Here is a 24,464-nt window from a genome sequence, read left to right as displayed (position 1 = left end):
TCTGCTTTCTTGTATATGGAGGCTTTGACAGTAACTGGAAAACGTAATGGGATCTGGACTTCTGTGTCTAAACAGTGCAGTGGACTTTTTCTAACACTAAGAAATGATAAACAGGTGAAGGTGACTGTCTATATCAGAAGTTAGTAATAACAAAGATTAAGTAAACCAACCTTCTGAGAAACAACAGTAGAAAAAAATATCGTTTCTGTAAATTGAAAATCTACAGGTAAAAGATGATTACTCACATTTTACACAAGAATCCAAGTGTCCCTAGATGATACAGTATGTTCTACTGAATTATACAAAAAAATGAAAATGGTACTTATTAATGAATTTGGCTACAAAATCAGTTTGTACTAACTTAATGCTTAAAAATTAAAATGTCTAAAATATTGCTCTTTCTGAAAATAAAAGCTGTGAAACTTTGGGGACTCTATGGTTGCCTGGAAGAAGTCCAGGCTTTAGAGAACATGTATGAGTTTAATGTGGTATGACGGGTAAAGATATATTTGCTGACAGTCATATGTATACCAGCAAAGTATTGATTCAGTTCAAGGGGGTCATTCATTTATGCCTGCCATTAAATTCTTTAGGACTTTTGGAGATTATAGCTACGATATCCAATGTAAGATACAAGCTGCGGAAATTCCATTCTAAAAATATCTTCACAGATCTGTGGAAATCAGGTTTATTAATGTGCAAAAAAATAACCAAACCAAAAATGCCCTTAGACTAAAGGACTTGATCATGCCAGGTAATATGACCTTGGAACTTTGATTCAATGCACAGAATTATAGTATTGAGGCTACTCAGGCACAGAACTGAAACATGGGCTAGTGAGAAGTTACATAAATATGAAGACCTATCATATAGGATACTGGTTTGAGTTTTTCCAAGTTCATATATGTACTTTAGACTCGAGATTTTAAAAGGAAAATGAAAAACCGAGTACTATTACTGAATGTAAAGGGAAGCTTAGATTAGAATTTGTTAATATGAATGTTCTGTATATAAAATGTGCATGGAATATTTCAAGTTAAACTATGTTATAAGAAAAGTAAATGGGCAAGTTTAACTCGAGTTTTTGTTGGTCCAGAGTTTTGGCTGAAAGTGGTCTAAAGCTGAAAATAGGCTCACATCTGATATCATAGTATTTTCTTTAAAAAAATATTTATATATATAGTTCAACATAAGCTTGGAAAAGACATAAAAATGCTACAGTCTGGCAGAAGTAGGTGAGATGAGAGCCTGCATATAATTATAGTGCAAAAACGTAAAGTCCAACGGAATCAATTTATCCTGAATTAAACTTTTGAGCTCTGAATTTTTCAAAGGTGAGATGAACTCATGGCAGCAGTGGTGGTGGTGGTGATGATGATGATGATGATGGATGGTTGTGGTGGTGAAGAGAGCCATATAATTTCATTCTCATTCATCATCGTCTACATAAACCCAAACACCTTGCCAGAAGCAAGGAGGGATCCAAGAATAACCTTATTCGTTGGCTGGAGTCAGACGGATGTAGTTTTAAAGTGAAAAAAAAATTAGCATACCAGTTCAAAGGGATAGGTGAGAAGTGTCTGTTTCCTTAATTACAAGGAACTAGGAGACTAAACCCTAGACAGGTAATGATGGCCTGATGGTTGCAGGAGCTTATCTCTCATGTATTAGACCTACAGCAAAAATGGTTCTTATGCTATCAAGAATACTAGGAGTTTAGTGTGGGGGTGGAGTATTTTTTCCCAATGATCTGTAAGAAAAATGTGTATGTCACATATGAAATAACAGCTGATAAAGCCAGTGGTGACCTTGACGAACCACATCTAAACCAGTTCCATTTCTTCCCCTCACTCTGACCCCTGCCTTAAACCTGCCAACTACACCTGAGGAGTGGTAATCATACTTCTCAACCTTTTATCACCTAAATCCAGACGAGAAGGAAACAAATTTGAGCCAGAAAGTGTAACCCAGTGATGGAAATCTGAGAAAAGCTTTTAGGCAGGAGCTCAGGAAACTAGAAAACAGAGCTTTGCTTGGCATGAGTTTTATTTCTGCTTTTAACTCCAAATATGCAATATAAGAATTTGACCTTTGCTGATAAAAATTATTAAATTCAGTGTTATAAGAACCAGTATTCCACCTAACTTAGCATGTTTTTGATTCACATATTAAATCAAACCAAACAAAAATAACCCACCCAAGAAAAAAAGCAAGAAAGTTATCCTACCTGGATTTTCGGGATTCTTTACCTGTAAGTATCCCAGTTGGTTTCTATTGCACAAATCCATATCTGAAAGTGGATGGCCAGCATGAGAGCAAATATTCAGCACGTTTGATGAAGATGGCAGTGTTTTAGTACATCAGGATTCAATTTTTATTGTGTCAAGATATAATGTAGCCCAGATGAATTTTAGTGGAAAAGTGTATATTAAAAAAAATCATCAAACAGTTCTTTCATACCTATTTTATTTAATATAATTTCAATAGTTTCATCTAAAGAACCTACCAAAAGAGCATCTTCTGTCAGTTTGAATGATCCTCTCCCTTTATTACTTTATTACTTTATTACCCCACAAAAACAACGCCACCTTAACCCAAAGAGACAAAAGAGCCTCGGTCACAGTGGTTTAATAGTAACTCTCATAGACTCATAGTGAGAGAATGTTGTTTTGATCAGTATTTGAAAGACTCTTCCTACAGTGCAAACATGCCCCTACATAATGCTGGGTTTTATTAGTTTTTATCCAATTTAAAAAAAGCAAATATACACTCTGTTTCCTAAATAGAAAAATGGTGTCTGGTACAGCTGAGTGTCTGTGTATTTTTTGTTTTTGTTTTTTGCCAGAGACGTTGGAGGCCAGTGTGTGTATATAAAGATATTGGTGGGAGCAAGGATTTACTGAAATCATAAACTAAGGTTAATCACCTGCTGTAGAAACAACTTGGTTTAGTAGACTCTGCAAAGGGATGAGCTAGCAGATAGCTCATAGACTCTGCTATAATTATACTTCCATATACAATAAGTCAGCGTAAGGCTAGATTCTGGCTTACCTGGGTGCATAGGCCAGAAAAACAGCACACAAACCAAACCAGGACTCTTTAGAAGCACATGACACAAGATGGCCCATCTAGTTCTGGTTCCCCTGAAACATATGGAGAAGTCTGCTCCTCAGGACTTCCCCAACTGGAGTTGAGGAGAGGTGTGATGTATATGTACTACCACATACAGATATCGGTACCCTAACCAAGCCATGCTGCCTGCATACAACCTCGCATGTAATTAATTTTGGTTCTGAGAATATATTATGCAGCCAGACCTGTTCATAGCCAGTGTATAGTCATAAATTATACTGCTTTTGTCACATAGTCCTTTGGGGGATCAGACCTATTTTCTGTTGTCAGCTAATATTTGGTCTATAATATCAGTTTAAGTTTGTAAAGTGCTTTGGAATCCTACCTGATCAAAGGCACTATAAAACTGTAAATTGTTAATTATTGTTATTTATTATATGTTACTTGATGGAGTGAGGTTTTGATTTTTGTTATCTATGTGCCTCACGAATTTTAAGTTGTTTCCAATTGTCACATTTCTCCTTGCAGCGAGAGTGACACTGAGTCTTGCCAAGTGTCTTGAAAAAAATTCAAGTGCAAGGTGAATTGTGGTGAATTTCCCATTTGCCCTGCTCTCATCAGTCAGATCCATTTCAGATTGACTCATTGCATTGTATTGCCTGGTGAAATTGCACTCCCCACAAAGGTGTTTTTGCCTTTACATGTCAACTTATTATTATGCATCATGACATTCACTTTTGTGATTTGTTGCATCATGAGTGACACAATGTGTTTAAACTGTTCCATAAATCTGCAATAACATAGATACGTGAGGCTTGAAGTAGCTATTTCACATTATGCTTGGACTATTTGGGATAGTGAATAATTCACTACTTGCACATCACTAACAATGAATTTGCTGCACTGAGCCAAACACACAGTGTTGGATTGATTACAGATCTTGGCACAACCCTACTGGACAGAAGCTGACAATAGGAATGCTGCACTCACGTTGAAGATTCAGTATAACAATTATGGGAAAAAGCGTCATTGTGGCATAATTAAAGGCTCTGAAAACTTGAGTACAAAAGATCATAATTAAAATGAATACATTAAATAAATTGTGAGAGGCACAGAAATGCCATAAACTAAATGGAAAAATGTAATATAAGTTGCAAATGTCTTTGGAACGTTTCTATGGTAAGTACAAAATGGATAAGTCTATGTTAAGGCACTTTTTTTAATTGCCAATAAGAATAACATTATTAAAAAGCTGGTCCAATATCAAAATGGAGTTTTAAAGGCATACAGGTACCTGTACATGGATTTTATAGGCTTTCAAGTTTCTTCCATTGAGTTGTTAAAAGTCTTTTTAAAAGTGTGGTCCTGTAACTTAATGACTCACGGTATCAATGTTTCTGGTGTTCAGCTTTGTGCTGCCATATTGGGTGGGGAAAAAAAAGATTTTTTATAACTGTTTTTAGTTCCCCATCATGTTTTAATAGAAATTTCTGAGGGGAGAAAAAAGTTAATTGAAACAAAAATCAAGTGAAATGGAAGCTTAGTGTTTGTGGGGGGTTGTTTTGTTTTGTTTGTTTTTTTATATTAAGCTCATAGTCAAATAATGTCATAATGTCATAGTCAAATTATATTGTGTAAAAATCTTTACCTGTGTTACTAATAACACAGCAGAGTATTAAAAAACTTATTGTACTGGTATGCAATCATCTTGTACCTCCTTACGATTGTAACTGCTACCTCTCATGCTTCCTGACTTTTCCTTCTATCCACCAGGCTGCAGCTAAAATAATATTCCTTTTAACCTGCTCTGGCCAGTCACCTTCATGGGCTCCCTGTACCTTTCTGCATCAAACTCAAACTCATTGTCCTCACTTTCAAAGTGCAGTCTATATCTCCTCCCTTATATTGCCCTACCTACTCCTTGCCTCACGACCTATGCTGTGCTAACTCTTCTAGCTTTCATATTCATTTTGTCTCTTTCTCCCAGTCACATCTTGTATCTGTGTTTGTGTGTGTGTTTGTTAGTTAGTGTGATCCTCAATGTCTGGAACAGTGTCCTTCTTGCAGTGTGCAACACATCTTTACTCTCAGTCTTCCAATCTAAGATGGCCAACTTTCTAATTTGTGAAAACCTTCCTCGCCCCTGCTCTGCCTCTTCCCCCTAAGGCCCTGCCCCCCACTCATCTTCACCCCACCCCCGTCACTTGCTGCTCTCTCCACTTCCCTCCTGCCACCAGCTGAGCAGGGCTCTAGCGGTGGAGGGGTGATGTGGGCAGGAGGTTCGAGGGCGAGCCACACTCCAGGGTGGGAGGGGTAACTGGGGCAGGACAGGGCAGGAAGAACCATACTCCAGGGGTGGAGCTTACTGGGGTAGAATGGGGGGAGGGAGAGCCGTGCTCTAGAGGTGGAGGGGTGACTAGGGCAGGATGCGGGGGCAGCACCCTGGGGCAGGGCACAAAAGAGGCTGAGAAGGGGAACCCGGGTCGTGAGTCCAGCCACCGGCCCCACTCCTCAAATGCCACACGCTTCAGGATCTCTCCTCCTGGATGCCTGCTGCTGGTACCTCTCTCCGCCAGAGCCACGCAGGTCCTGAGCGCTCCTCCAGCTCCAGCAGCAGCTGCTCGTCCCGCCTTCCCTATGGCGGAACGGAAGCTGACTGCAGACGGTTATTCAGGTAACTGGACTTTTGTTGTCCGGACAGTAGTGCTGACTGGACACTGTTGGGTCCCCTTTTCGACCAGACTTTCTGGAAAAAAATCGGACACTTGGCAATCCTATTCAAATCTCTCCCTAAAAACCACCTGTTTTCTTTATTTGTTGTTACCCACAGTTCCTCGTCCATTCCCTACACCCTCCTGGTCTGAGGTTGTCATTTCTTGTGTTTTTCTATTTTAGATTTTTTTTTAGAGGAAGATACCACAGCTTTTTTGCCAAGCAGATTGATAGTGCTGTTAATTAATATTGGCGTTGGAAATGTGTTTTGTTACAGTGAAAAATGTTGATGAAAATGAAAAAAGGTGTGGTTTTTGCTGAAGTTTTTCTTGAAATGTTTTTGGATTTTTGTTGAAAAACTGAAAACCCCACAATTTCTGTTTTGTTTGTTTGTTTGTTTTTGACAAAATAATATACAATTAGAACTGGTTGGAAAATGCTGAATGTGTTAAAAATTGGGTGAAAGATTGAAAAATTTTCTGTGGAATTTTCTGACATTTTTCCTCTCTGTTTAAACCAGAAAAATCTCGAAATTTATAAATTTCAGTAAAGAGTGAGGGGGAAATTAGGAACCAATTCCCTCCCCTTTGCTCCTCCCTGTCTTTCAGCCAGTTCCAACAGTAATAAAACTAGAGATGGGGTCAGCTGTGCAATGTTCAAGTTTAGTATAGAGTTTGGGTTCAAGGATGAATCAAGTTCAGGCCAAGTTTAATGATGTCAAAATCTCATAAGATGTTCTCATGAGTTTTCAGCCCCAAATGTGGGGAAATGAGACTCCATACATATTCATTTTTATTATGACAACTGAGAATTTACAGAAGCTCTATAATTGTCTCGGGCTCCAGTGTTGCAAATACTTATTCAAATGAATAACTTTACTCATATGAGCAGTACCATTGACATAAACATTATCAGCATCAGGACCTTCCCTTTATCATTATTCACATACATCCTTACTGTAAAAGGCAATAATATAATCTGGAACATATAGACTATCAAAATGAGGCCTCTATAATTTCATTTTCAATCTCAGCCATGAACTATTTTCAAATAATCTGTAGAGAAAGCATTATTCACTGAAGAAATTCATAAATAATTCTGAATAGTGAGTACATTTCAGAAAATTGCAATCTGCTCACAGACAATTCACAAACAGAAAAAAAAAGATGATATTTGCATTATTATTTGCACAGTTTATCTACAGATTATCCACTCTCATCCCAGAGAGGTAGTGGTCAAAAACAACAGAAACACCACTCTTTTAAGCCCCTCTAAACTGGGATTTGTACAATTTAAATTCTTTAATGATGATACTTGGTAAGGTATCTAGGTACTCAGTTCCCAATCCTGCAAAGACTTAAAACACATGCTTAGTTTTATGTACTGTGACTATTGTTTAAAGTGAAGCACATACCTAAAACTTCATAGGATCAGGATCTTAATAATGAAATGTGGGAGTTTGTGTATTTGTTTATTTATTTATGTGAGAGTGTCTAGTAGTGATTGGAGAGCTACAAAAAGAGGAATTAAAGGTCTTGATTGTCTTGATCTTGTGCTTTGTTTCTTTAGTCTGACTGAGCCATGGCTAGTGATTATGTATAATTGAGGAGGGGTGGGGAAGAAGATGAATAAATTGATAAACAATTGCTTGAAGGCCACCTAATGAGGGTGTTTTCATGATGCTAGTTAGTGAAGCACCTGCAGGCTGTACCTTTTGGAATTCACTGCTACAGGAGGGTATCATCATGTCAAATGTTGTGGCTGGAATGGATTTTAACCTAACATGTAGCTGTGCAAGCTAAGATATTGACAAGGGTAATCAAATCACATACTTCAGAGTTCTATTTAATGACTTTTGGGGGAAAGAAAATGTTTTTTCCTTTATAAGGCACAACTAATTTTCATGTTTATCACTTTTTTTTAAATATCTGATGTTGGCTACTGCTGAAGTCAGTCTACAAGAATTGGTGGATCAGTGATCTGAACTGGTAAATGCTTTCATGCTAAAAAATGCATGTTGGGCTGCAAATGTGGCTTGCAATAGTTTAGCCTGGAAACAAGGATTTTTTTAAAGTAAGAATGTTGGAAAATTTTACTTTAAAATATTGAAAGAGTAACAGGTAAAAAAAAAAAATTCTTAAGGGCGGAGGCCTAGTAAGACTTGTGCTCTAGTCTCATTAGGCATATATGGGGAAAGGAAAAACATTATGATGTTGAGATTTAACAAGTAGCTAGTGTACACGTGCAAAAGTATGGTTTGTTTAACTTTAACATTAGGAGTTCTAGGACACAGTGCTAATGCACCATCTATACAACTGCTGGTACATAATTTGATTGATGTGTGGTAAGGTCTCTAATCCACAAACAAAGAGCTCTGTTACCCTGATAATAGCTGTGGCAGCAGCATTAAGAATCTCCAAAATTCTAGGGTGTGACTATAGCTTCCGTTCATTACACAGGGTGATGTGTTCAATACCTTATTGTTTATAAAAGTAGGGGTCTCTTTGTCACCCTCAAATCTCTTGGTGTGTTAAACCAACCCACATACTGAAATGTACAAATGTCAGAGTCAAAAAAGGGAACCATATAACAAAGGGAAGCTCACTGGAAATCAGCCTTTTTTGAGGGATGAAGATGTGTTCCGTTGGCTCCTGTCTGTTTGAGCACTGTTATCTGTTTTGTGCCATGCAGCATAGGAAGATTGGCATAGTTTCAGGCATACTGAGAAGAGCTAGATGGGACTTCACTCCATGAAAGTTCTGTGTGACTCCAGAGCCAGATGTTGAATAGCACTGTTTGTAAGGATTTTAAGCATCTTCTCAAGATTTTGCACAAGTCTTGTGTGTTTGTGGGTGTGATTCATATATGACTAGGGCCCTCATTTCTTTTGGCTGAATGTTAAAACGTCTAAGGAGTTCTCATTGTTACACACACCATTTAATGTCATCTTAAATTTACTAAGGCCTCTCATGCACTATTATTGTGGAATCTCTGAATTTTAGACTGACTTTTCCTCCTCCCTTTCCTTCCTGCGTTTTCCTTTCTTCTTCTATAATAGTATTGCTGTCTGAATGCTGTCTCTTCAGACTAATCTGTGCCATTCCACACAGTGAAATCTCCAAGCTCTGTGGATTTTTGGCCATGCATAATCCCCTTTCCCGGCATTTGAGGCTTATTATTTGGGCTAACAAGATGCTAGCTGCAGTCAATACCTATGTAAATATAACCAGCTAGCAAAGATCTTATTCACACACCTGATATATCATACAGCCTTTACAACCATCAAGAGACATAACTGCAGGAGCCAGTTCTAAAGCAGGTTGTGTTCTCAGTCTCCCAGGGCCCCTTATAGGCTGTAAGAATTGCTGGTGGTCAAGGCCAGCCATGCAGATGTCTTTAAAGTGTCCCACCGGTGACCAAAAGTCACTTTGTCAAGATGACAAATGGGTTGTGCATAGCTCATTCACGCTGTTTCTTCAGTCTGATGTCAGCTCCATTTACTTGTCAAAAACAGGTATTTTTGTTACTTCCAGCAGTGCAAGTGGAGCCAGGGGCAGGGAGGAGGAAAAGGGAACACAGTCTATGAAAAATATATTTGTATTGCTTCTGCTCAATATATTATTATTATTGAGATTCATAAGCTTTGGCCATTCTAGACTCTGTTTGTACATGTGTGAAAGAGAAGAGAATTTGCTTTCCAGAAGTGAGACTGGCCCTGCAGGGCTGAGATTTCTGCCTGAAAAATTCAATGGTTGCACATGGTTGTGCAATATTAGTTTCTTCTTTTAGACACAGTAACTTTCTTTCCAGAGAAACATTTACAAATAAATATGTAATTACCTGGGTCTGCTTAGTACCACAAGGCATTCTGAGTGTTTCTCCTTCAAAGAGCCAGATTTGAGCTTCTTAACTCATACTGGTGGTTTCATTGACTGCAGTGAAAGTATTCATTGTGAGTAAGGACTGCACAAACTAGCCCAAAAGTAGCAGTGGGCCAGCCACAAAATGTGGTCATGAAGCAGACACACACAAGGAGAAGATCTGTCAAATAAGGTGCCATTTTTTCATAGTCACTTTTGTGACCATGACCTCATTTGGGCCCTGACTCTGATCTCATTATATCAATTGGACGAGGATCAGGCTCTTTGAAAAGCCAACCACCGAGATAAGCTATCCATACAGTGATTAGCAACTGCCTCAATGTGACACTAATAACTGCAGCACAAAGCTCAGTCCTGTTTGACCTGAGGTTATGAAGTGCAGAGAAAGGAGGTAATGCGGGGTGAAGGCCAGAGAGAGGAGACCCTGAAAATTCTTGCCTCCTTCAAAAAGTCCAGGTTGAAATGGCCATGTTCCTTGCTCCTCTATGGAAACTGGCACAGCACTGCTACCCACTTTGTCTCAACAGACCTCAGTGAATAATTCTTTCTTTTTGTACACTTCTGTGTATCACAGGCAAGATCACATAAGAAAACAAAAAGCAGGGTCAGCACTTAACAGACTTGAACAGGGCTAAAAGAGCTGTGTCCGGAGGCCACGTGCTTATAAAACAAACCCTGGCTACTATTTTTATTTTGTGGTTGTTCCTCAAGCACTTTGGTCCTATAGGAAAACCTGCTTAAATGAAGAACTTCTCTGATGCTGTCCTGTTGTGTGCTGGGTTTTTTTTTTTTTTTTTTTTGGTAATCTACCATTTTTGAGAAACTTTTAGGACTCTCCTTGATTTTTTTGGAGGGTACATGTATTGTGGGACTCCCTGAACAAAACCAACAACCACCATACTTTTAAAAGTCTTTTTGAAATTATTTTTAAAGGATAAAAAGAACCCCTTATGTATCCCGTGTTACTGCCTTTGGCATACATCATATTTTTAAGGATACAATACCATGAGAACACTGTCATTTAGTGATGTATTGGGGTAATATATCATCAGAACATCTTTTCTTTAGAGGATACGGGCAGTAAAAGACCAGGCAGATCAGCAGGGGATCATCTTTTTTTCTTTCTTTTTCTTTAATCTAACTCTGTTTTTTGGGTTGTACAGAAGTGAATTTCTTCATGGGATATGACTTGTTGCAAAATAAGCTAGGAGGCCCAGTGGGCTTTGTAAACCCTTTTAAAACTGTATGGCTTCAGGGGTTTCTTTGTTCAGAGTTTTTCATACAGGCTCTGGCCTTTAAGAAAGCCCCAAAAGGCCACTACCTGAATCTCCAGTGTAAAAGCTTAGCTAAGCAGACATCAGATACAAAAAGCAATAAAGGTTGCTCTCAGACACAATGATGGGTATGTCCTTGTTCAGACAATATATTTATACATTTATTTCATTAAAATAACTGAGTTAATGCAACAGTTTTAAATAAATGTTCAGTAAAGTCACGTTACAGCACTAAGAGAAATTAAGGACTATCCACTTTGTGTACATAGATTAAACAGAAACACAGTGTATGGCTTCATCAGAAAATGGAAATCTTGAACTTGAGGACTGATGTGTTTCTGGGTTTTTTCTGTATTTTCATGGTGGTGTGCTTCACTTTACTGCAATAAAGCCAACCCTGGGAAATAAACAGAACACAGGCAATGGGGCCAAGATGGGAAGAAATAGAAGTGGAAGGGTTGCTCCGCTGACAGGTCGGAGTTGACGGAAGGTTCAGAGATTGAACAGAACTTCAAACTTTGGCTTGGTCAACATTAGAAAACTTGCACCAGTATAACTACATTGGTTTAAAACCAATCTTATTAAACCAATGCAAATCCCTAACATAGAAACACTTCAAACAGTTTAACCCTTGCTTAAATCAGTTTAGTTTAATTTGGTAACTTAACTATGCAAACTTCAAAGGTTAAATTCGCTTAAGTTTATCTACATTAGGGGTTTGCATCAGTTTAGCTAGATCAGCATAGTTGTACAGTATGCGCAAGAGACACACAGCTATACTGGGGAAAATACAATATGTTTTCTTATTCATAGACTTAAATTCAAACTGACACACGTCCTATTTGACCAAGGTTCTACTTGTCTTACTGACTGCTGAATCTTATGCAAATTAACATCGACAAAGAGCTATTTAATATTTACTATTACTCCTTTAATAATGCTAGCACTTTTATATAACTCTTTCCAGCAGTAGATCTCAAAGTGCTTAACAAAGGAGGTCAGATGTAGACTTTAAAAGAAATATAAAACATATTTATATTTAATTTAAAAAAATACCCTAATGGAAGATTGTAGCTAAGATTTTTAAATGCACACAAATCAGGAAATTCAAAGGTTTGGTTCCCAAAGAATCATAACATCACCCCCCAACTTTTACCTGCCTTCCAGTTTATATATAATATTTTGTGTTACTGTATAGGCTTCTAAGTTTGTACTGAAACCTGAGGTTTATGTCCCTATTGACAGAGAGTTTCATATTATATTCTGTTGACTGGTGAGAAGCTTTGCCTTTGACTTCACTGGGACAAAGATTTGACCCTAGAAAAATGTTTTCGTGGATAGGGCACTGACCTAGGAGACCTAAGCTCTATTTCTGGCTCTACCATTGATGTACTATGGGCAAATTACTTCACCTCTGTGTGCATTGGTTTTCTGTCTATCTTGTCTATGGTAATTATAACTCACCAGGATAGGAGCCATCTCCTAATATGTGTTTGTACACTATCTAGCATAATAGGCCTGTGATCTCACTCGTGCCTCTAGATGCTACAGTAACACAAATAAATGATCATATTAAATGAAGCTCTTCCTATTCATGGTGCTGCAATAGCAGGCCACTGGGCTGTCTTCAGGGAAGATCAGGCTTGCAACTGACTACAGAGGTCAATTTCCCCAAGCTGGTGAGCATCAGGCACATTGCAGAAATGATATGTTTGGTCTAAAGGGGGTTGTGAGTGGTGAGTACTGAACTACTTGTACATAGTATGTGATTTTTGGTTGTGGTGGGGAATACACATCTGCAGTGAAATTTGGGGGTCTTCTTTCAGCAAGCAAGAGCTTTGTTTTTAATTGTGCTTCCTGGGGGAGAACTGAAATTCCGAAGGGAGCAGTTGATACTGGCAGAGCTCCACTGCGGAGAGATCTGTAGCACTATCCCTGCTCAATGTCAACAGTGGCCTGCTGCTTTGGGCATTTGGGACATAGGAGCCTAAGATTATGAAAATGTGGAAACAAGCAAGAAACTACTGTGTGCTGTATTTGGAAAAAAAAGTGGTTTTGTGTTCACATGATGGGGGGGGGGGAAATTATTATTATTATTTTTTGCAAGCTCTGAGTTGACATATTTGATTCATGATGAAATATCATTTATATGAGTATAACACAACCTTATGCTGAAAACCTGGTAACATTTTTTACCACTGGGAGCAAGCCCCCAATCTACAACATTTAAGGATATGCTTAGTTTTACTCATGTTTTAGTTTTACTGCTTCCACAGTGTACTCCTATTAAAGTTAATGGAACTAGTCGCGTGCATGAAGGTAAGCACGTGCCTCAATGTTTGCAGGATATAGATTTAAATTTGTAAATCAAGACAACGTTATTGCAGAAAATTGTCAGTTTCACAGAGAAATATTTTTTCCATTTTGCACCAAAACAGTTTTTTAGTATACTTTTTTTTTTTGTTTTAATATTTTTACCTGCAAAAGTTTTCATTTGTTTAATTGAATCTAGATACAAATTTGAGGGGAAACAATGAAAATGAGAATTTTTTCTTACCCCATTTGTCAGTGGTGAGACATTTTCTCACACCCCACTGCTTTGTGAGTGCTTTCTCCTCCCTCTTCTCACTCAGAGCCTACTTTTTCAATTCTTACTTCTGCAGAGAAGTATTTACTGAAGAGAGTAATCCCACTGAACTCAAGAGGGAGTATTTGATTGTGTAAGCAATACTCGTGAGAGAAGGTTGTAGAACTCGAATCTGAATCATAAGCTAAGCAATTGTGCCAAATGATCAAGGGTGGGATTTTCAAAAGGACCTGACTTTGAAGCAGATGTCCCATTGATTTTTCTATGAGAAGTGTGCTCCTAAGGCTGTGTCTACACTAGGGAACTTACAGCAATGCAGCTGTAAGGTCTCTCATGTAGTCGCTCTATGCCAATGGGAGAGAGCTCTCCTGTCAACATAATTTAATCCACTACCAATGAGTGGCTGTAGCTATATCGGTGGGAGAAGCTCTCCTGCCAACATAGCACTGTGCAACATAGCGCTGTGCACACTCGCACTTATGCCGGTGGAATTTATGACTCTCGGGGGGTGGATAATCCACCCCCCTGAGCGACACAAATTCCACCAGCATAAGTGGTAGTGTAGACATAGCCTTCATGGGTGCTTTTGAAAATGTCACCCCAAATTCTTGAAGGATGATTTTTATCCTTGTTTGAAGGCTTTCAGCATGACTTACATTATTGTTTCAGAGAACGAATGCACACACTTAGGCTCCTATTCTGCAAAAATTTAAGCATGTCCTTAATTTTATGTTGTGTGGGTAATCCCACTGAAATCCAGGCATGAAGTTAAGACCGGACTATCTGAAGAGTGCAATAGTGTGATCACCATAACATAAATAGTGGTTGGAAGTAACTGCAGGATTGGACCTTAATGTCAGCTCATATTTCTATCCCATGGTATCAACCTTCTCTGTCAGTCTTCCTTGTTTCCCCTTTCTGCACAGATTTTGTTTGTTTGTTTAAATGAAAGTTTAGGTAATATTTTTTTCTGTTTAACAAAGAGGCACAGAATAGATATTTAAAAACTACATGATTCTACCCCTGTAGTGGCCAGTAAAACAATGGACTCAGAACATAGTCAACTGCATCACTCTGCTGCATGCCCCCAAGAAACAAGGGCTCCTAATCTTTTTCTCTTCCAAGCCAAACGCAGGCTACAGAAAGTAGTCCTCCTAGTGGTTGTTCTGTGAAACAGCAGAGACCCAATAGGGAATCCAGTAGGAATTTGGCTGCTGCTGCTTCAAGCTGTGGTTTGGCACAAGTCCTGTGCAAGGTCTCTGCCAAACATTCAGTTGTTTTTTACTCTTTCTTTTCATGTTGACATTTTATTTTACTGTACCATGTGAGCTTATGACTGTTAGTCTTGATATACTTTGTCATTAGAATTGGGTACTATGCACAGAGTTCTTTGATGGAAGGTAAAAATATGAGCTATAAGTTGCAAATGAACAAATTATGATGAGAGGAAGCTCCAGAAAAGGCAACATGAAGTTCTAGCACTAAAATAGCCTCTGGCTAACTTATTTTTTATGTAAATGAATTTTCATCTCCTTTGCACTTACTTTGAGGAAGAGAATTTCAGTGGCAACTTTTGGGAGAGGTGAAAAAAACGTGGGTTCCAAACAAAATATTCTAAACTTCTCTTGAACATGTTAGAAATATAATTCTCCAGGTGCTGGACTCAATTAATACAGGAAAGAAGATTCAGTCAGACTCTGCAGCCCTTCCCAAAGTCCTTTATTCCATGTGAGTCTGAGATTCCGAGCATGAACCCTACATGTCTTTGCTGAGTAGTCACAAGGGAGTTGCATCAGATGTGGCAGTATTGTTATGAATCAGCTTGACCCCTTTTAAAAATTACTTTTTCCCCAACACTAATAAAACAAACCTAGCTGCAGTCTAGTTATGGTCTCTCCCTTTCTCTCTGAGTGTATATGAACATTAAATAAAAAAAAAAAATCCCAGATGTGAATCCATAAACCATCTGTTTAAAATAACTATTGTGTAGGACTATAATTACAAGTTATTTATTATGAATCTTGGGATCCTATTATGGATTTTGACTGACTCCCAGGTTTCTGATTTAGCAAATGGTTTATGTATATATGAGCCACGTTTCTCGTCTGCACTTTTCAGTGCCCAAGTGCATATCCTTTTAATGAAACAAACAAACAAAAAAACACTGGTATAAAAGCTGGCTTCTGCATGTTGCAGTCTGAGAGGTTTTCTCTTGAGAACAGCAATATCAAAGTATCTGAGAGCTTTCAACAGCTTCAGAAACAATGTTGACAACACAGATGCTGATTTGGTAATATAGCGCTCCTTCATGCTGCTAGTTAACAATTCCTCAAATGTATGGCTTGGACAAGTAATGAAATGTTATGATTACTAGAGGGCGGAACTTATTTGGAAGGAAAGGGCTTGCTGTTAAAATCCATTTGGCTCAATTGCTGGCTCACCCTGCTGCACCCTTGCAAAACTAATGGGGAGGAGAAAGAGAAATTTAAATAAGCAGACTGGTGGTACATGTTACAAGCAATGTTTTGGAAGGCTGGGTGAAACCCCTCACCCCCTCAAGAATTCCTCCTTGTTTGGTAATGTTTTATCTTCTTACTCTTGCACACCATGGGCCTAGGAGATCTGCATTGTATAACACCAGACTACAATAGACTAAACAATGATTTACCAGCCCTGCTTTATCTTCTGTCTTGTATGAATGATATGCATAGTGTTAACCCTTTCCTCCACATCAAGGTTAACCCTTTCCTCCTGGTCTTGAGTTTTGCTAAAATGTGCTCTGATATGAAAGACGAAAGCACCATAACAGTATATTCAGCAATAGTTTAAGGGCTAAAATCAGTCCTGAAAGAAACAAGTGCAACTCCACAAGCTTCAGGGGAGTTACGCTTGTTTATGTTGAAAGCAAGAGGGCTTTATGGTTAAGGCACTGGACTCAGGAGATTGGTGTTTAATTCTTGGCTCAGCCACAGACTTCTTATTCGACCTTAGGGAAGTCGCTTAATCTGTCCGTGCCTCGATTCTTTTCCATCAGTAAAATGAATATAATAAATAGTCCTTCCCTTTCCCCCCCCCTTTGTCAGTCTTGACTATTTAGACTGTATGGTCTGTTTTATCTCTTAGTGTGTGTTTGTACACACAGTGTGGCTCGGATCTTTTTTGAGGCGTCTTAAGTCTAGCTACTAGCTACTGTAATACAAATACTAAGAATAATAATGTCACAGCTGAATTTGACATAAGATGTTTGTCCTTTTAGAATTTTGATGTCAGTGGTGCTTTCCCCCTTTCTGTGTGCATGGAGAAATCTGACACACAGGGAGGCTTTCAATAATATATGTTATAGTATTACTTGTACTTTGAAATTCAGAAAAGTTATTCTGTAAAATTCCATGTTGGGACTATCTTTTTCTTCTCAATTATTTCCCAAATTTGCTAATATGCCTTTTCTAACTCTCAGATCTAAGAAGTGATCTTGGAATGTGAAAATCATGATAGGTTCTTATCTACTTCTTCCATCATCATGATCAGTGATGAAGATTCTACAATCATGATGTAGCTGAAAATGTTGTTGATGATGCATGAAGCAGAGTAGGATGCAACTTGTCCTGCCATTGTTTTATTAGTTCTGTGGTGCCAATGATAATAAAAACTTGTCTTTGGCAGTGAAATAAGCAGATTTAAATCAGATATATGGAGCCAAATATGAAATCTTTAATCAGGACCCAATTGTACCCCCTTTAAATGCAAGCAGAAGGCTCATCCTTACACCCATCTCCAGTCCCACCTCCAAACTCAGAGGAAGGTCAGGATGTATGTGAGAGGAGAGGGAATTAGTGTGCTCAGGGGAGGAGTGGGTGGGCAGGGTGTAGAGTTATGGTAGAGGGGATGCAGCAATCCCCTGGCAATCAGGGAACAAAGGTCATCCAAATTGGGGTGTAATCCTTTTTGGTCACCCTCCCTGTCATCTGCAACAGTGATTCCTCCTTTAAATTGGAGTCCCATTGGTAGTTGCCAGCTGTTGATGCTTTGGTAGCATGGCTCCAATGGAGCTATATTGCCCCAGAGCAGAGGAGGCCCATGGATACACAGGGTCTGCCTGGATCGCCCTTTCCTCCTGCAGATACCTTGAGATTCATGAAGTCTATAAATTAGCTTATATGATCTGTATTGTATTTTGGCAAGTCCTCTCTTACCACCATTGCCCCCATGAAACAATTAAGCAGAACATTTTCTAGGGGTATAGTGTAGAGATTTTCTTCCCTTCAACTCCGCCAGTGGATTTTTTTTTTCCACAGGAGCGGGTGATGAAGCCCTCAGTTTTTACTCAGCCTTTTCTGAGGCAAACTTCCATTAAACTATATGAGGATTTGCATGAATCGTTTTGAATATGGATCTCAGGATTTGGTCCACAGGTAGCAGATACTGTGGGTTTGATTCTGTTCCCACTTACACTGATTTCAGCCTGGATCAAATCAGTTTAAGGCAAGAGTGTTACATTGGTGTAAGTAAAAGCAGGATTTGGCATACTGCATTGAATAAGAAGTTGTAGAGCCAATTTCACTAATGTGCTCTGATTGCTTTGTGCCAATCCAGCATTGCAAAACTGCCATTAAACTCAGTTTAACTGGCCGATTAAATCCAGGTTTATGGTTGCTTTGCAACACTGGAGAGGTGCAAAACTGGAGTAGTGTGTCAGTGAATCTGTCACACTAGTTACAATCTGTTACAATAGTCATGTTTCTGACTACAACTGCACATTCGTTAACAACTTTAGGGCCTGATTCTTATTTACACTGATTTCACATTGATTTCAATAGTTATTCCTGGTTTATGCTGGTGTCAGAATCAAGCCCTTTCTACTCTCCACCAGATTAGGCAGTGACTGTGAGAAGATTAAAGTTGTGTTTTTAAGTCCAAGAGGCTTGTAATAAAAGCTTTACATTTTCCTTCACAAGCACCTTGAGCAAGGCCACAGGAAGCAAACGGAGGCAAAGGGGTGATGTGCAGAGCCTCTTGTGCTTCAATTTTCTGAATGACATTTTTCGACCTCTTTGATTTTTTTTCAGTCTCTAATTAAGCCATAAAATCCATTGAGACACACACTAGCATCTGGTAAATGGCCACCTGTGTCATTTAATGAACTGGACTAGTAATTATAGGTGGAGATCACTTCAGAGGGCTAAATTTAAGACAGGAATTTCAAGTAGCAAAATTTTACTTTAAAAAATAAATGTTTTTTTTCTTTTTCTTTTCCCTACCCTTGTTCAGTGCTAGGGTTGTTCAGTGTGGTTGACAATCATAGGGGAAAATCAAAGATTGAGGAGCTATTATTAAACAGACAATGGATAAGCCTCTTCGTTTTCAGTTTAAACCAATTTTTACTGAAAAATTCCTGGGTTTTACGAAAAGTATTGTTCATTTTTTTTTTTTTCTGATTTTTCACCCTACTTTTGTATCATTCAAATATGTAAAAATAACTTGTTTTATTAGGAAAATACAATACATTGCGTGAGATACATGTATTACCTGTGTGTGTATATGCAAAGCTGCCTGTTGAAATAAGACTATGTATTTGTCTAGGAGATGCACACAATAAACAAACAGAGGCACGCACGCAAGCTCTGAAGTGCGTGTGCATCTGAATGTACTGATGAATCTCACACCCACCACGTACACATTTCAAGCTGTTAGCAGATAACAGTTTAAAGATTTGACACTCTAAAGTGGGAAGAAAATGAAAATCTGTATCAGAATACGTTTCAGAACACAAGGAAGTATTCAAAAGTTTTTAAAAAAACTAAAACAGGAGAAAAGGATGAAGTTGAGTGTATACGCTGCAAATGGTATGGCCTAATTAAAAATGTAAATATTTATAGGCTAATAGTTCTAGGTCTACAATAGGAAACTTTATTCAAATGAAAAGTTTTATTTGGGGATTAGATACATTGTTTTCTTAAACTCTGAGGTGGCACTGAGTTTTGAGTTCTGTTTTAGTTCTGCAGCAAATGACATTGATGAACAGAATTCAAAGCATTAATCCACTGAATATTTTTCCTGCCTGTCTTTCCGTCCACCAAAATAAACCCCGATATTTACCCAGAAAAATTATTAATAGTTTTTGACACTGATTGTCACCTGTTTTTGTTGTTGTGGCAATAAACACTGATAAATTCCCGAGAAAAATTGAACAAAATAAAAACTGAAAACGAAGGGCCCTCGCAATGCTATACATTCCTGTGTTAATTCTTCTTAGTATATTCAGTGGTATACTTCAACTTGGGTAGTCTGATGATTTCTGAACAGTTTGAGGACAAGGCATAAATTATAACAACCTCTTACTAAGAAAAGCATTCTTGGCAATATCCCAGCCTATCAACATTGGCACATGGCAAGAGGGTTGTGTGTTTTTCTTTGGGGTGCAGACCTCTCCACCAGTATCTGTGCTTTTGTCACTTTCAAATACACTGCACATAGTGATTCTATGGGACTATGTCTTGAGAACCTCAGGGAATTGCAGAGAGTGCAGATTGTGGCTGCCCACTTAAATGGGATTTCCCACATGGAATACATCAAATATGTGATCTGTGGTGGTTACCAGTTGTTATCTAGGTGGAGGTTAAGCTGTAAAGCCCTATGTAGTTTGGATCCTGGACAGTTTAGGAACTGCCTGTATCTCTCATGATCCCAAGACAGATGGGATAAACTGAGGGCTCAAGCAACCAGCTTCCTGATTTAAATGAGTTTGGGGCTGGTGGCAGGTTGTTAAAGGAAGTTCTGCACTAGCTTGGCCCCTTGGTAGGGTGACCAGATGTCCCGATTTTATAGAGCCAGTCCTGATATTTGGGGCTTTTTCTTATATAGGTGCCAATTACCCCCCACTCCCTGTCCCAATTTTTTTACACTTACTATCTGGTCACCCTACCCCTTGGTATGATAGATCCCAGATCTGATGGCCTTCAGGTCATGTTGCAAAGCTTATTTGTTTTCCTAGGATTTTCCTGAGGGGACTGGGAGTTGAGAAGGATTTAAAAATAGATAGTTTGGGGGAGGGGTAGGAAGGGAGAACCTTTAACTGTTTTTGTGCCAGCTCATATTCGAACAACAAAAAAGAGAGAATAATTTATTATATATTTCTAAAGAATTGTTGTTCTCAATTATTTGACCATGCACTGAGAGATGATAAATTAGAACATTTTGGGCCAGTGGTTGCTCCATTGAAGTCACTGTAACCACATCAATTTATATCAGCTGAGTATTTGGCTGTGTATGTATACTTACGTGTGTATGCTATGGGATGTATAAATTCATGTGTGTACTGTAAATCAAATGCAAAAATAACCCTTGGAGTGGTTGTCCTCTGCCTTGCACTTTGTGTAGTAATTTACACCAGTGCAGTGTAGGTAAAAGGCAGTGGAGAATCAGAATTCCTGTGTTAACCCAATGTAGAAACTGACACATTTAAACACAAAAATGTTAGGGAATGCAAAAGTTATACTTGCAAAATAATCTTATGGGCCCAATACTGGTACTGAGTTGCTCCTGAGAGGAACCAAACCCCCTCAATTCTCATTGAATCCAAGGAGTTTTAGTTTACTCAGTACAGTGCAATACTAGGCCCTAACTGAAGAAAATGTTTACTGAATACAAATTATTCATTACATCATCTTTTAGTCTTTATTTGCAAATTATGTATTAAATGATTGGATCTTAGAATCTCCTGTGTATGACAACTAGTTAAACACTGATTAACCCTTTAGCACTGGGCAAATGAATCACCAACAAATGGATTTGTTGTTGTTGCTATCACTTTCCCAATTAAGCAGCATTAATGAGCATTTACTCTCATGCGGCATGAAATCTGTTCCCTGGGAGATGTTCAAACAAAGCAGCAATCCCAAATAAATGTAGCTGTATTAAGACTCTGATTTAGCAGAGCACCTAGGCATGTGCTTAATTCCATACCTATTTAGCAAATAATCGAGTATGTGCTTAATTTTAAGCATATGCTTAAATCCCACAGACTGCAATGGGACATAAGCATATATTTAAAGTTAAGCATGTGCTTAACTTTATCAGGCCCTACGTGCATCGTTATGTGTGTACAAGGCTTAAATTCTCCCTCAGTGTTTCCCAGAGTCCTGGGGCTCAGGGCTTTAGCCTGTGGGAGGCACGGGTGCTCCCACGGGTTTGAAAATATTTACCAGAGCTTTGCTCTGGATGGCTCCGGCTGAATTTAAGCTGTGTGTGTGTATGTGTATGTGTATGTGTATGTGTGTGTGTGTATATATATATATATATATATATATACAGTAGAACCTCAAAGATATGAACTGACTGGTCAACGACACACCTCATTTGAAACCAGAAGTATGCCATCAGGCAGCAGCAGAGACACCCCCCCCCCGAAAAAGGGGGGGGGGGGCGCAAATGCAGTATAGTACTGTATTAAATGTAAACTACTAAAAAAATAGAGAGAGTTTAAAAACAAAGATTTGACAAGGTAAGGAAACTGTTTCTGTACTTGTTTAAATTAAGATGGCTAAAAGCCGCATTTTTCTTCTGCATAGTAAAGTTTCAAAGTCAATTAAGTCAATGTTCAGTTGTAAATGTTTGAAAGAACAACCATAATGTTTTGTTCAGAGTTACAAAACTTCAGAGTTATGAACAAGCTCCATTACTGAGGTGTTCATAACTCTGAGGTTTTACTGTATTTAAAACTGCTGTCATTTTAGAAATAATAGCAAATGAAAATGCTTGAAACACTTTTGTTAATATGGCCCTATTATCAGAGAGTTGTCTCTGTGCTATGAACTTTTCATAAATATCTCCTCACTTGGCATTTATATTTCTTTTTTATTTTATACTGAATCCATTCAAAACCAACTTAGTTATTATTTGGCTTGGAACTTTAGACGGTTGCACTTTAATTCATGTACTGTTTGGGACTGTTGGACAGTTGTGCGCAAATATTTTTGTTCACACAAGGAAGTCTTGGACCAGGTACTCCAATAGTTTGAAATATAGTTTACAAAAATATTATCATTTCTACAGTATACCAAAAAGTAATATTAGAATGGGAAAAGGAATCACACATTTCCTTTGGCATTACTTTATCTAGGTTAGATCTCCTTTTAATGTTGTGCTTTCCGCCCTCCCACCCTGGTCCTCTCTTCTCAGTATGTACCATAAGGGAAAAATACCGTCTGTTTCTATGAGGGGATTTCTGATTATTTTGAATCACAAAGGTCTCTTGTCAAGCAGGGAATGACTTACTAAACCCATATTTCACTTTCAGAGTGCCATGAAATGGAGAATAAATGTTTGATTTTTGCTTTCAACAACTTTTGCCTTTTTTTTTTTTGCCTAGAATAAGGAAGTGACATGCAAACGAGAGAAGTGTCCAGTGCTTTCCAAGGAGTGTTCTCTGGTCATTAAGCAGAGAGGAGCCTGCTGTGAGCAATGCAAAGGTGCAGTTTCCTTCATATATTCTCTTTTTTAAAAATAGTTTCTCAGTTCTTGAATTTGTTTTGCCAGATGCAGAGTGAAGTCTAAAGCTTTCCATCTCTGGCTACTGGTGGCCCCCAAAATGGCAGTAATTTTAAGAAATCCCCAAGCTACGGGGAGATGCATAGTTATAATATGAACATGTAAATTAGTTAGTTTCCAAGATCTCATAATACCTTAAAACACATTTTTGTTTCTATTTCATTAGTAGTGCTTTATTATTATGGTGAAATTATAATAATATTCCCAGAGGAAGGATGCCAACGTGAGGCTAAGCACTAAATGGAAACAAAATCTTAATAGCATTAGTGAAACAGACTCCAAACATTTGGAAGGACTGCCAAGTTTCCCTCAGAAGATGAAGAGTCCTTGCTGCTGCTACCCTATTACATATTCATTACTTTTCTATTCTGTCTCCCAAATAATTCCCTATTTGATATGAAGGAATTCACCCTTCCCTTTCCAAAACTTGTTTTCTGCATGTTTTCATTGTTTGTTGTCATAATCAACCAATGTAAAGATCAACCCAACCATCATTCCCACCACATCCATAAGAGATTGCTGTGGTCAAAAGTAAAGTGATAGCTGGTTTGAACATTCAAGCAAACCTCTTTCTTCCCCGTATTAAAGATTTCACATTTCACACCTACGGGCTCATAGGTTTCTGGCTGGCTGGTATTCTTTGCTGTCTCCTCCAAGTGAATAAATATGCAGATGCTTACTCCATATACTTCCAGAAGCTCCCTTATCCCCTCTTTTTCAGTGATGAAAAAGAGAAGTGCAGTTCAGAAAATAACATGGCAGCTGCTGCTATTTCTGCATATCTGTTTAAAACAAACATCCCCCTCTCCAACAGTGTATTTTAGTTATTGAATTCTATTAATATACATGATAGCAATGAGCCACAAATCTTCTAAAAAGTTGAGACTTTAGTAAAAACTACTTGCATCTGGGGATAATTTAAACTAAAATTTCCTAAAAAGGGAACTAGGCAACAATGCAAACAACACATGCTTAATTCTCAGCTAGCATTTTTCATCTTCAAAGTGCTTTAGAAATTGAATTAGCTAATTGTTAAATTCCCACTTCTTTTTTTTGGGGGGGGGGGGAGGTCCTTTACTATATAATACATGAACTGTGGTAATAAAGAAATATGTTCTTTACATAATTACCATACTTGTACAAGTGATGCATTTTGTAATTAAAATCAGTAGAAAGTGTGTCTTTTTTTTTTATAGTGACACAGTGAGGTAATATGCCATAAAACATTGTAAAACTGTTGAGAGACTGCTCAATAGTACTCAGTTAATGAAGTAAAGAATTTCAGATTCAGCCAGCTTTTACTTTCTCTCTCTCTCTTTTTTTTTTTTTTTTTTTTTTAATTCCCCAGTGGTGGTAGGGGTGACTTTGGGAGGGAAGTAGGATAGAATAAAT

The 24,464-nt window shown here is 38.2% G+C and overlaps 1 protein-coding gene across 1 annotated transcript in view; it reads left to right on the top strand.

Moving 5' to 3' along the window:
• The window catches only part of BMPER (BMP binding endothelial regulator), a 211,904-nt gene that overhangs the window by 3,830 nt on the left and 183,610 nt on the right, over positions 1-24,464 (top strand). Inside the window, exon 3 of the mRNA XM_065399446.1 lies at positions 22,894-22,993. Within this exon, the coding sequence (XP_065255518.1) occupies positions 22,894-22,993 (100 nt within the window). The remainder of the gene's footprint in view (positions 1-22,893; positions 22,994-24,464) is intronic.

Source organism: Emys orbicularis, chromosome 2 (genome assembly GCF_028017835.1).
Source record: "Emys orbicularis isolate rEmyOrb1 chromosome 2, rEmyOrb1.hap1, whole genome shotgun sequence".
In the NCBI taxonomy this organism is placed as follows: Eukaryota; Metazoa; Chordata; order Testudines; family Emydidae; genus Emys; species Emys orbicularis.
The sequence above is the reverse complement of the archived record's forward strand: the minus strand, read 5'-3'. Positions and strand labels throughout refer to the sequence as shown.